The 15,000-nt window shown below is 39.0% G+C and overlaps 1 protein-coding gene across 1 annotated transcript in view; it reads left to right on the forward strand.

Annotated features, from left to right (window-relative positions):
* Window positions 1-15,000, forward strand: part of LOC311035064 (short transient receptor potential channel 5-like) — a gene marked incomplete at both ends in the record, with an annotated part of 95,687 nt that overhangs the window by 45,750 nt on the left and 34,937 nt on the right. The window contains one exon of the mRNA XM_084043144.1: window positions 14,992-15,000. This exon is cut by the window's right edge and continues 129 nt beyond it. Within this exon, the coding sequence (XP_083899270.1) occupies window positions 14,992-15,000 (9 nt within the window). The remainder of the gene's footprint in view (window positions 1-14,991) is intronic.

Raw genomic sequence — 15,000 nt, forward strand, 5'->3', positions numbered from 1 at the left:
TAATGAAACCTCACACACGCTCTACTGAAAACGTTGCCTCACACACACACAACTGAAAACCTCTCATAAACATTAGTGAAACCTCACACACACACTACTGAACACCTCACACACACACTAGTAAGAACCTCTCACACACTATAGTGAAACCTCACATACACACCACTGAACGCCTCACACACACACTAGTATAGCCTCTCACACACCATAGTAAAACCTCACATATACACTACTGAACACCTCACACACATACTAGTAAAGACTCTCACAAACTATAGTAAAACCTCACACACACACTACTGAACGCCTCACACACACACTAGTAAAGACTCTCACACACTATAGTGAAACCTCACACAAACACTACTGAACGCCTCACACACACACTAGTAAAGACTCTCACACACCATAGTGAAACCTCACACAAACACTACTGAACGCCTCACACACACACACTAGTATAGCCTCTCACACACCATAGTGAAACCTCACACACGCTCTACTGAAAATGTTGCCTCACACACACACAACTGAAAACCTCTCATAAACATTAGTGAAACCTCACACACACACTACTGAACACCTCACACACACACTAGTAAAGCCTCTCACGCGCTATAATGAAACCTCACACACGCTCTACTGAAAACGTTGCCTCACACACACACAACTGAAAACCTCTCATAAACATTAGTGAAACCTCACACACACACACTACTGAACACCTCACACACACACTAGTAAGAACCTCTCACACACTATAGTGAAACCTCACATACACACCACTGAACGCCTCACACACACACTAGTATAGCCTCTCACACACCATAGTAAAACCTCACATACACACTACTGAACACCTCACACACATACTAGTAAAGACTCTCACAAACTATATTAAAACCTCACACACACACTACTGAACGCCTCACACACACACTAGTAAAGACTCTCACACACTATAGTGAAACCTCACACAAACACTACTGAACGCCTCACACACACACTAGTAAAGACTCTCACACACTATAGTGAAACCTCACACAAACACTACTGAACGCCTCACACACACACTAGTAAAGCCTCTCACACACCATAGTAGAACCTCACACACACACTACTGAACACCTCACGCACACACTAGTAAAGTCTCTCACACACTATAGTGAAACCTCACACACACACTACTGAACGCCTCACACACACACTAGTAAAGACTCTCACACACCATAGTAGAACCTCACACACACACTACTGAACGCCTCACACACACACTAGTGAAGCCTCTCACACACCATAGTAGAACCTCTCAAACACACTACCAAACACCTCACGCACACACTACTGAGTCCGATGTCATAATGACACAATATAAATAATATTAATATCGTATAAACTGAGTTCTGTGTCAGAAATGCCCAAATATGGAGTGTAGGCCAGTCAATGATGATGATGTCAGTAGTATGACAGTGACATCATATTGATGACATCAGAGTACTCCATATGGGGAGAGAAGGAATGGGAAGCCCAAAATGACTCTAATGTATTGATGTTGGGGGAAAAAATACAAAATCAAGGGAAAGTTGTACATTTATGATAAAATATGGACTCCTTACATATTCTCAGATGAAATGATGTGAGGACAAGACCCTATTTTTTTTTTTGAAAAGCAACTGCGTCCGTCAAATCTAGCAATTTTGGTGTTTATTATTACTATTATTAATATTATTATTATTATTATTATTATTATTATTATTATTATTATTACCCTTATTATTATTATTATTATTATTATTATTATTATTACCCTTATTATTATTATTATTATTGTTGTTGTTGTTGTAATGCGTTGTCTGTTTTGGTGGTGTTATGTTTTTTGATATTATACACTGTACTGTCTCTTGTCTTGACACAAAAGGTAAAATGAAATTAAAAAATATTATATATAAACACTATGACTTCAACAACGCCATCAGAGCTGCTGGACCACAAAGAAAATGACCAAAGAGGAGGGACTTTGTTGCTGACTATTGAGGATGAGAGAATGATACTGTAAGGACGACTTCACCCATTTTTTCCCCTACTCACTCTGTGTCACAGAGAAGGGCTGTGGACAGTTCAGAGACCTGCCTACCAGTGGCAAATGTGGTCAGGTTTGGTCATTTCACAAGAAGATTTCAAATTTAATTTTAATTAATTTATTACATTTATTAATGCAAGAAGAACATGACTTATATTATAGCTTGCTAACTTTCTCTGAATAGAAAGACTGCTGTTTCTGTTAGCTTGGATTACCCGTCGATGATGTCACTGGTAAGCGTGTTTCTGAAACATCTGCTTGATGGTCCAAGCTAATATTAAAGGTAGGGTAAGTGTTATTTTTTGGTTAAAACAAATAGTATTTTGTTAAAAGGTTAAAATACTATATTCTGATAGTAATCATTGCTATAGAGTGTTTTTTTCAGTAACAGCTATTTAATAAACAGAAAATACATTTTTCGGTCGGTGTCAAAATCTCAGCCAATCAGGAGAAAGTACCCATTTTTAAGCTTAATTTGTATAGTGTTCCAGTTCCAATTTGGTTTGCTCATTTCTTAGTGTCATCACTTCCAATTTCACTTGTTTAATCTGTATCCTGATTGAGTTCTGTGTCCTGGTTGGATAAAATTGGAAATTAAACTGAAACTGAAACGAAAATGCATTTTCTGTTTTATAAAGAGCTGGAGAGACAAAGAGACTCCTAATACTGAACAAACACTCTATAGCAATGAGTACTATCAGAATATAGAGCTATTTAACACTTATTTTAACCAAAGCAAATCACTTACCCTACCTTTAACTACAGCATTTCTCTTATATGGATATGCTATTTTCATTTTTGTATGAGTCAGTTCTTTTATGACTGTTTTTTTTTGTAAGTAGGCCTACAGAGGTGGTTGTGTTTTTAATGGAGGCTTATGGAAGGCTCTGAGTAAAATAGAATGGAATAGAGTAGAATAGAATAGAATGGAATACCGTGGTAACATTTAAAAGCACTTATACAGTATCACCATTACATAGGCCAAATTGGATAAAATCTTAAAAGAAGGTGTATCTTGTTTCCATGTGGTGCATTTTAAAATGAAAAATAACTAATAGACTATACAAATAACTGTGCAAAACACACTGATATATACTATATGAACCGATAAAAACTGTACATATAAATTGACAGACAGACAAACAGATAGATTTTCAGTACTGTATGCGTGAGGTTTCACTATGTTGTGTGAAAGTCTTTTACTAGTGTGTATGTGAGGTTTTGCTATGGTGTGTGAGAGGCCTTACTAGTGTGTATGTGAGGTTTTACTATGGTGTGTGAGAGGCTATACTAGTGTGTGTGTGAGGCGTTCAGTGGTGTGTATGTGAGGTTTCACTATGTTGTGTGAAAGTCTTTTACTAGTGTGTATGTGAGGTTTTGCTATGGTGTGTGAGAGGCCTTACTAGTGTGTATGTGAGGTTTTACTATGGTGTGTGAGAGGCCTTACTAGTGTGTGTGTGAGGTTTCACTAGTGTGTATGTGAGGTGAATCTCAGTAGTGTGTGTGAGAGACAGTCACAATATGGCGATTTAGTGTAGTGGGTAGAGCATTGGCCTTACAAGCAAGAGATTGTCGGTTCAAACCTGACTCAGAGTTGACATTAGTAAGGTAATGTAAATGCAGTTTCTCCAGGTTCTACCACAACAAATAGGTTCTGAGACACTACAACAGACATATGAACCCAATTCTCCCCTACAAGATGACATGTTGTTGGGGAGAATTGGGTTCATATGTCTGTTGTAGTATTAAAAGATCATTTCGTTTATGTATGTCCAAATGAGGCTTTAAAAGGGACTAAAATTGACCCAAAAAAGTCAAAGAAAGCCTTACATTTGTCTTAAAAAGACCAGACACATGAATGTGGTCACAACATTTTCAGAGGACTAGAGGGGGAAAAAATCGTTCCTTATGTGGGATTCGCTCACGGCAAATTGGATTCTCAGCAAAGCACCGCTAACAGGTAAGTCACAACGCCAGCTAGCCTCCAAGAAATCCCCAAATAGATTTTTTTTACGCAAATCCATCATCATTGAGCAATCCAATAATATTCATGCTTATAGCCTATACTCTCTATCAGGGGTAGAATGTGCTTAGTCTAGCCTATATACATTTGCATTTCTTATTTGGATAAGATATAAAAATGTACCTTGAGATAAGAAAATTGTTTGCAATTGACATTGAAATCAAAGCATTAATCATTAACGTGAGGCACAACTTTGTTTTGTTTTGTATTGATAGAGTATTTTATTAGACAGAAATGTAATAACAGCACTAGTACAGTCAAACACATAGTCTAAAAAGGACTTGCGGTCTTCTGTCCATTGTGGTCCTAGGTGTCCAATTCATCAACATATCAAATAGCACCAAAAAACATGTATATCATCACTACATAATAAAAAAACGCTTTATGTACAACATAGAAAAAAGGGGAAGGGGGGGGGCTGTCGATGTTTTTCTTTGTTTATTTGGTTTATTTACACACTTTTTCATATTTTAGATTCATGTTGATGTTGTGTATTTTCCAGACATTTAACCACATATGAAAACTCAATACTAGTAAACTTGTCATTTGGCTCTGTACTTAGTGGGTTTTTTGCCTCAATGCCAAACTTCTTCACCAAAAATAGCAGATCTACAAGCTGACAATATATGCAGCAGGATGCGTGGTCAGCTTGTAGATCTGCTATTTTCGGTGAATGTTCATCCCCAGAATAGGGATGCTGGGGTTCAAGTGGTTAGTGTAAAAAATACTGAAAGAGAGAGCAAAGGTTCTATCTCACATAGATTTTGCGAACTCCCTGTAGTAACTCTGAAGACCCCCGGGGTCCCGGACCCCTTGTTGAAGACCCCTGCTCTAGGCTAGGCAAACATATACTATGGTTTAAAACATTATCCAATGCGTTATTCAAATGCATTCTCCTCCGGGTGAATGGTGTTTTGCATATCAGACCGCAATTTATTTTATTAACATCTCTCTTGTCTGTCTAATTGACTCTAGTCTAGCCTAGAAAGGCTGCTCAACAGTGGGATCAAATCAATACGGTAACGTCGTATGCAAATGAGCTATATGCGCTCTTATTAGAATGTAAACAAACCGCTCGTGCAGCCAAGGATCACATGGCTTCCAGTATTTTAACGCTATTTTTTCCATCTAACTTTTTGTTACAGCTACTTTTATCTCCTTATAAAAATACATACTTTATCTATGGGATTTTTGTTTTATACATTTCAATGTAAAAAACATAATAATAATGTGAATGTGGTACATCAAAATTATTTATTTTATTTTAATCAAAAAATTGTGAAATTACATAAGCCTACGTAAAACTACGTTTGATTTAGTTATATAAAAATAAATAAATAAATACATTACATTGATTCCAAGCTATACTTAACGTTTCAAAAACTAATCACTTTTTAACAGTTACAGCTGCCTCTTTCTGTTACAATAAAAGGATTCATCCAAAATGGGCGGCCATAGCTGAGTGGTTAGTGAGCCCGCCTACGGAGCCAGAGGCCCTGGTTGCCGCAGGTTCGATTCCCGGCCAGGTCAGCATATGTGTCGATGACATTAAATTTTTCCCTGAGCAAGACTCTTAACCCCTAATTGCTCACAGGTTATCATTGGAAACAAGACCGCAAGGACTTTCATGAACGACCTTTTAAAACGAATTATCCTTATAATGTGCCCATGCTAAAACGCTGCTAAATACATACCAGTATGGATGACATTTATCCATAATTTAAGTTCATTGTCTCTCGACTCAATTCACACCTTTGGTTGAGAACCGCCCTGTTTACACCTAGAAACCTCTTTCAAACTGCAAGCCATTCAGCTTACTGAGGACGAGAGCTTGATCATGACATTATTATTATTATTATTATTATTATTATTATTATTATAATTTTGATATAATAAAAATAATATTTATTATCATATTATTATTATTTTCATTAATGTTCAAAGCTTATTATTACTCTCCTGGCGGAGAGTAATAATAATAAGGGTAATAATAATAATAATAATAATAATAATAATAATAATAATAGTAATAATAAAAATGACACCAAAATTGCTATATTTGACGGACGCAGTTGCTTTTCAAAAAAAAAAATCACACCTGTGTGAAGGTAGCGGCGCCTTTGATATATTTTGTCATAGATATTTGTTTCTACTAGAGAAACAATATTAAATCTCTGTCAATTTATTTCAAGGCTTCCATTGGAAGAATCTTGGACAGATAAAGTTAAATTGAGGATCTAACTTTAAATAACTTACCTAGAAGGAGACTTTAGCCAAATTAATAATAAAATGAAATTATTAGATATTTCTAGATATTACTCATTGTTTATTTAGTCATTGTTTATATAGACATCTAATTCTATATTCATGACATCATAGTGATGTCATGAATAGTAACATAGTGATGTCATGAATAGTGACCAATCAGAACGTTGGCGCACCTGACCAATCAGAACGTTGACGCACCTGACCAATCAGAACGTTGGCGCACCTGACCAATCAGAACGTTGGCGAGGCTGACCAATCAGAACGTTGACGCAAAAGCCAGGCATAGAGGGCTAATATCCGCTCTATACCTAAAGGTATAGAGCGGCTAGCACCGCTAAAAATAGGGTCTTGTCCTCACATCATTTCATCTGAGAATATGTAAGGAGTCCATATTTTATCATAAATGTACAACTTTCCCTTGATTTTGTATTTTTTCCCCCAACATCAATACATTAGAGTCATTTTGGGCTTCCCATTCCTTCTCTCCCCATATGGAGTTCTCTGATGTCATCAATATGATGTCACTGTCATACTACTGACATCATCATCATTGACTGGCCTACACTCCATATTTGGGCATTTCTGACACAGAACTCAGTTTATACGATATTAATATTATTTATATTGTGTCATTATGACATCGGACTCAGTAGTGTGTGCGTGAGGTGTTTGGTAGTGTGTTTGAGAGGTTCTACTATGGTGTGTGAGAGGCTTCACTAGTGTGTGTGTGAGGCGTTCAGTAGTGTTTGTGTGAGGTTTCACTATAGTGTGTGAGAGTCTTTACTAGTGTGTGTGTGAGGCGTTCAGTAGTGTTTGTGTGAGGTTTCACTATAGTGTGTGAGAGTCTTTACTAGTGTGTGTGTGAGGCGTTCAGTAGTGTGTGTGTGAGGTTTTAATATAGTTTGTGAGAGTCTTTACTAGTATGTGTGTGAGGTGTTCAGTAGTGTGTATGTGAGGTTTTACTATGGTGTGTGAGAGGCTATACTAGTGTGTGTGTGAGGCGTTCAGTGGTGTGTATGTGAGGTTTCACTATAGTGTGTGAGAGGTTCTTACTAGTGTGTGTGTGAGGTGTTCAGTAGTGTGTGTGTGAGGTTTCACTAATGTTTATGAGAGGTTTTCAGTTGTGTGTGTGTGAGGCAACGTTTTCAGTAGAGCGTGTGTGAGGTTTCATTATAGCGCGTGAGAGGCTTTACTAGTGTGTGTGTGAGGTGTTCAGTAGTGTGTGTGTGAGGTTTCACTAATGTTTATGAGAGGTTTTCAGTTGTGTGTGTGTGAGGCAACATTTTCAGTAGAGCGTGTGTGAGGTTTCACTATGGTGTGTGAGAGGCTATACTAGTGTGTGTGTGTGAGGCGTTCAGTAGTGTTTGTGTGAGGTTTCACTATGGTGTGTGAGAGTCTTTACTAGTGTGTGTGTGAGGCGTTCAGTAGTGTTTGTGTGAGGTTTCACTATAGTGTGTGAGAGTCTTTACTAGTGTGTGTGTGAGGCGTTCAGTAGTGTGTGTGTGAGGTTTTACTATAGTTTGTGAGAGTCTTTACTAGTATGTGTGTGAGGTGTTCAGTAGTGTATATGTGAGGTTTTACTATGGTGTGTGAGAGGCTATACTAGTGTGTGTGTGAGGCGTTCAGTGGTGTGTATGTGAGGTTTCACTATAGTGTGTGAGAGGTTCTTACTAGTGTGTGTGTGAGGTGTTCAGTAGTGTGTGTGTGAGGTTTCACTAATGTTTATGAGAGGTTTTCAGTTGTGTGTGTGTGAGGCAACGTTTTCAGTAGAGCGTGTGTGAGGTTTCATTATAGTGCGTGAGAGGCTTTACTAGTGTGTGTGTGAGGTGTTCAGTTGTGTGTGTGTGTGAGGCAGTAGAGAGTGTGAGAGTTGAGAGTGAATTTAGGCCCTCACGGCACCCCATAAACACCACTGCAGTATACCATCAGAAACTAGCCTACTGACACACACACACACACACACACACACACACACACGCACACACGCACACACACAGACACACACACACACACACGCACACATGCACACGCACACGTACGTGCGCACACACACACACACACACACACACACACACACACACACACACACACACACACACACACACACACACACACACACACACACACACACACACACACACACACACAGAGCTATAATGTAAATTCAAGTGTGCACCTTTCAACACAAAATCACATGCATGAATGACGGCACTTTACATAAGCGTACCCATATGTCTGTGTCAGTGTCTCTCTCTCTCTCTCTCTCTCTCTCTCTCTCTCTCTCTCTCTCTCTCTCTCTCTCTCTCTCTCTGTGTAAGACAAGCAGGAGATGGAGGAGATAGAGAGACAGCGGTAGGTGGGTGGGTGGGTGTGAAAGAGAGAGATGATATGAAACAATAAAGATAAGGAGAATGGAGGGGTGGTTGTTGTGACTCATAAACACAGGAATAATGACATGAACAAGGTCTGTTTAGTGAAGTGGTATAACCCATTGAGACCTGAAGCCGATTCTACAATGTCTTCTAAATCTCAACAGTATTCTGAAAAACATATGTTTCTATATCAGTGGTGCTCAATCTTTTTCATGTCAAGGACCCCCGAAATGATATGTATTTGGCCGCGGACCCCCATCAAAATATTTTGTTCCAGGGACCCCCCCAGAAGCAAAGATTTGAGTTAAAAATGTTCGCTTTAAAAATATATAAATTCAAAGATTTGCACACATTTTCACGATTTTTCAAAAAAATAGCAGATCTACAAGCTCGTAGCGCGGCCGCGCTACGAGCTTGTAGATCTGCTATTTTTGAATAGTCAAAAGTGTAAAATAATGCTTTTTAGCTCAAATCTAAAAATGACACAGTTCCAGGTCTCAATGGGATAAACGCTGCTGCTGCAGCAGCAACGCACCTGAATGTGATTGGGTCAGAGAGGTGGAGCTGTCATATTGGACAGAATGCCTTTGCCGAGCCTGTGTGGAAGCATGTAATCAACCTCAGGAGCCTGCACTCTGCAGAAGAGTGAAGAGGGCCTTCCCATCAGATAAGGTGGAAAGCGATGGTTCTCAATGTTTTTCACGTCAAGGACCCCGCAAATTGATATTTATGTGGCCGCAGACACCCCGTCTGAAATGTTTTTTGTACCAGAGAACCCCCACCACAGTGGGCCACTGGGCCACCAAAAGCTCCCGTTTTGGTATTATTACGGTCATTTCCTTTTCAGTAAAAGTGGTGGTACAGTATTAACACATTGAGTGCCAGTCGCGTAGATCTACGCGAACCTATTTAAACCTACCTATCTAAAATGTTTGAAAATAGTCGATCTACAAGCTCACAACGCGTCGCGATCTGTGCTCTGCTACCTCCAGCTCTGCTTCCTGTCTTTTCCTCAGTGCGACTGTCTCTAAAGCAGTGGTTTTCAACCTTTTTCATGCCAAGGACCCCTAAATTGATATACATTTGGCCGCGGACCCCCTTCTGAAAATGTTAAGTGTCAGGCACCCCCAGAAGCAAAGATTTGAGTTAAAATGTTCGCTTTGAAAAAGATATGCACACACTTTCAAGACTTTTCAAAAAATAGCAGATATACAAGCTCATATCGCGGCACTCGGTGCCGCGCTATGAGCTTTTTTTTTTTTTTTTACCACTAACAACTTACAGGAGTTCTTACTGTATGATATGTGTGTGATATGAAATATGAGCTTACCATAATCACAGTAATCCTTAATCATATTCCATCATATTCAAACAAAATCACTGTATTTTATTAGATATTATATTGATATTATAGCTATTTTCTCCAGCTCCCTGTGGTGCATGAACCCCCCACCACTATTGTGTGGGGTGGGTCTATGATGGACCCACCACGCACAATAGTGGTGGTCCCCAGGTTGCTCTTAGTCAGGATGGTGGTCCCTGGGTCAAAATCAGTTGAGAACCCCTGCTCTAAAGCATACGACATAGCTGGTCTCACCACCGTCCGGTACACCTTTCCTTTTACATGAATGGATGTAACCTCCACCGATGGTGTAAACTAAAGCCTTTGTCAGGTGGATCAAAGGGGGTATGCAACGGTCCCCTGTGATCGCAGCACTTCTCTTTCATCGAAGCCTAAGTGAGAAGATCATGTCGATTGTCGACCCCCCCCCCCCCCCCCCCCCTCCTCTCTAAATCCCACCTTGTTGTGCCTCAGGGTAATATAATGGAATGTGATGGTAATTAAAACGGTCACGTATAAACGTCCATGTTTGGAATTGGAAAACGGCTGTTTATTCTATTCTCTTTGTTATCTAAAACGAGCAGGTGCTCGACCAAACGCACCTGCTCCCTGAGCACCAGATAAGGTGTGCAATTTGTGCAAAAAAAGACATTGGTTTACCGGGAACTGGAACAGCTGGAATCGATAGTATATCAGTGTTATTCGGATAATGACCCGCGGGCCGCATTAAAGTCATTCGATCCGGGAACGCATCTGTGTCATTTTACGCTTTTCTTTGGCTATTCAAAAATAGCAGATCTACAAGCTTATAGCGCGGCACCGAGTGCCGCGCTACGAGCTTGTAGATCTGCTATTTTTGAAACATTTGAACATTTTGTGCAATTTTTGAATATATATTTTTTAAAAGCTATTTTTTTTTAAAACTCAAATTTTTTCTTCTGGGGATTCTACAAATGTCTTCAAAATCCTAACAGTTTTTAGAAAAAAACGTATGTTGCTATTATGTCAGTGGTTCTCAAACCTTTTCATGTCAAAGACCCCCAGAATTATATGTATTTCACTGCGGACCCCATCTTAAAATATATTGTTCCAGGGACCCCCAGAAGCACAGATTAAGTTAAACTTGAGTTAAACTTGTTCGCTTTAGACAATATATGCAGATCTACAAATGCCGTGCTATGAGCTTGTATGTCTGCTATTTTGGAATCGCCAAAGAAATCTTAAAATGGGCGCGCCGGCCCTGCTCTGGGAAAAGTGCCGGCTAAAAGTCCGGGATTGTGTCTGCTAAAAGTCCGGGATTAAAATGTTACTTGAGTAAAAGTACAAAAGTTTTGGTATCAAAATGTACTTAAAGTACCAAAAGTAAAAACGCGATGCGATGCGACGCGTTGTGAGCTTGTAGATCGGCTATTTTCAAATAGTTTTATAATGTAATAATTTATATCTGCAAAGTAACTAGTAACTAAAGTTTTCAAATAATTGTAGTCGAGTAAAAGTACAATATTTGCGTCTGAGATGTAGTGGAGTAGAAGTAAAAGTATAGACACTTGGAAATACTCCAGTAAAGTAAAAGTACCTCAAAATTGTACTTAAGTACAGTACTTGAGTAAATGTACTCAGTTACTCTACACCAATGCTTGGGAGGAGTTTCACCAGGATGTTTCACCTGACTTGACTCTCGGCTCCATTGGCACGGTGACACTGACAGCAAAACTGTCTCTCATCCTTCTCTCGCTCCTCTCTCTCTCTCTCCACCTCCACCTTCCATCTCTCTCTCTCTTCATCCTTCTGCCTGCCCCTCCCACTTGGTATTCCTCGTGTCTCATACATTTTAATACACTTGAAAGTCTTAAATGACCCGACTTTTCTATTTTTAGACCGCCGGTCTCTCTCTCTCTCTCAGTCTCTGTCTCGCCCTCCCTCCCTCCCTCCCTCCCTCCCTCTGTCTCTCTCGTTCTTTCTCAGATCAAGCCTTTGTTTGTATGAAACATCACTAACAAGGTTGTTCGAAGGAATCTCATTATTTTTTTCCCCACTCTTTGTGTCGTCTTTCTTGTTTTCTTTCTTTAGCTCTCTTCTCCGTCTCTGCCAAGGACGCAGAGAGCATTTTAGAAGCGAAGGAAACGCATGCGCTCGCACGCGTCCATGCGTTCCGTGCGTGTGCGCGCGTTTTGTTTTTTTACCGGGTTTGTTACTTTTCTGGGTGTTTTTGTTACAGTCATTCGGTTAACCCATTAAGACCTGGAACGCATCAGTGTCATTTTTTGATTTGAGCTAAAAAAGCATTATTTTACACTTTGGGCTATTCAAAAATAGCAGATCTACTATTTTAGATCTGCTGTTTTTGAAAAATCGTGAAAATTTGTGCAAATCTTTGAATATATATTATTTTAAAGCGACCATTTTTTTACTCAAATCTTTGCTTCTGGGGGTCCCTGGAACAACACATTTTGAGATGGGGGGTCCGCGGCCAAATACATATCATTTTGAGGGTCCTTGACATGAAAACGTTTGAGCACCACTGACATAGAAACATACGTTTTTCAGAAAACAGTTGGAATTTACAAGACATTTCTAGAATCGGCTTCAGGTCTTAATTAGAGCCCGACCGATACATCGGTGAGCCCGATGTATCGGTCATTTTTGACCCCAATGTCAATATCGGACATCGGTCATTATTTCCCCCGATGTTCCGATGTTTTTGTCATTAATATTTTCACTGATTGTGAATTTGCTGCGCAGCTGCGGTAAAGGTGTTTATATTTATTTATGAGAAATCCACAAAGATTGCTTGTTTTTCTCAACAATCTCTCAATAATACTGAGTGAGATTAAAGTTATCTACCACTACAATGCCTTCCAGAGAGACCTATAAGCTCAATGAATTAATAAATGTAATGAATGACTCCATGCAAGGCTCATTGTTAATGTATGGATCATGATGCAACGAATAGGTAGCCTATATATTTTTATGGGCAATTGGGCATAGGCTACTACAATCTTCTAAGCTACTTGTATATCGCTAAATAAATATATATTAACATCTGTCTGAGACGTTAATTTAACATCTCCACGCTGTTTCTGAGCGGAGGAGTGCTGCTTGGCAGTCGCACCCGAATCGCACAGAGAATACCAAAACTCTCGCCCCAAAACACAGTCGCCCTAAAACACAGTCGCCCCGGAGCAAATCCGGCGGTATTCACAAACGTAACTTCAGTAAACTATGCCTAAACCTACCTAACCTTATTTCTAAACGTAACCCCATTAAAACTATGTTCCAACCTTATCATCAAACAAATGCAAGAACCGTGGGTCCGCGAAAAAGAATGGGGGTGAGCGTGATTTGGGGCGAGTTTCATTAACTTTCACTTTTCATCAGACGCGAACAAGATAGTCAGTCAGATGAAGGGATTCCTCTTACAACTTGGTGTAAAGCATTACCCTTACCTTGGGCCGTTCATTTTGCTCTCAGCAAGACTTTGTTCATAAATAAAATACAAGGACACAGTTTTGTTGTGCTCAAAGCTTCAAGTCTGAGGGACTCGACGCTCAAGTTTTAGAATCCCATAGTTTAGAATAGATCCTATAGTCCGAAGGGACAGTTGTGGGTTTTATTGGTTGTTCTTGGTTGTCAGGGCGATTTCACAACCAATCGATGGACGGGCTCTGCATGGGCACGTCTGTTGCAGGATGCGGTGACAGCGTCGTGTCAATGTAATATGAAAACAAACTAAATCAATTGATTGACCAAAACCTAAATTTAGAAGTGCACTACAGCCCTTATCATTATGTATGAAAATGTTTTGAACATAGCAGATCTACAAGCTCACAACGCACTGCATAGCAACATGTTGTGAGCTTGTAGATCTGCTATTTTCAAATAGCCAGTGGTGGAAAAAGTACTAAAATGTTTTACTTAAGTAAAAGTATCAATACTGCAATATAGAAATACTCTGTTACGAGTAAAAGTCTGGAATTCAAAATGTACTTGAGTAAAAGTACAAAAGTATTGGCATCAAATTTCAATCAATTTCAAGTTCTCAAATGTATGAAAATATTTTGAAAGTAGCAGATCTACAAGCTTGTAGATCGGCGATTTTCAAATGGCCCTATACAGGGCTGAAGTGATTAATGTATGTTTTGTAATAATAATCAAAATATTCAAAGTAACTAGTAACTAATGTTTTCAAATAATTGTAGTGGAGTAAAAGTATAATATTTGCCTCTGAGATGTAGTGGAGTAGAAGTAAAAGTATTGGAAATACTCAAGTGAAGCACAAATACCTAGTACAAAATTGTATTAAGTACAGTAATTTAGTAAATGTACTATAGTTACTTTCCACCACTGCAAATAGCCAAAGTTTAAAAAGGGCTGAAGACTTGTGGTTAATGTATGTTCAGTAATAATATTAATAATTAAAATCTACAAAGTGACTAGTAACTAAAGTTTTCAAATAATTGTATTCATGTTTATTTGTAATAATGTGATTGCATTTTATTTAAATGTTCTCAATCTTGTATTCTTAACTTTAATGAAAAAACTAAGTTTATACGTTTTTGAAAATTATTTTTTATTATTTTATTTAATTACAAAATATCGGTCAAAAACATCGGCAATCGGTGGTCCAGGATTCTCAAAATCGGCATCGGCATCGGACCCAAAAATCTGGCATCGGTCGGGCTCTAGTCTTAATGGGTTATTTCGGTAAAAAAAAAACGCACTCCATGAAGTGTAGATGTGTTTTTCGCTGTTTACATCTATGCAATAATTGTGCAAAATATGATATGAATAATGAAGAATATGTACCTCCCCCTCCCCCTCCCCGTCTCTCTCTCTCTCTCTCTCTCTCTCTCTCTCTCTCTCTCTCTCTCTCTCTCTCTCTCTCTCTCTCTCTCTCTCTCTGCAGTTTGTGTCC

Source organism: Gymnoscopelus microlampas (genome assembly GCF_963454915.1).
Source record: "Gymnoscopelus microlampas genome assembly, chromosome: 19".
In the NCBI taxonomy this organism is placed as follows: Eukaryota; Metazoa; Chordata; class Actinopteri; order Myctophiformes; family Myctophidae; genus Gymnoscopelus; species Gymnoscopelus microlampas.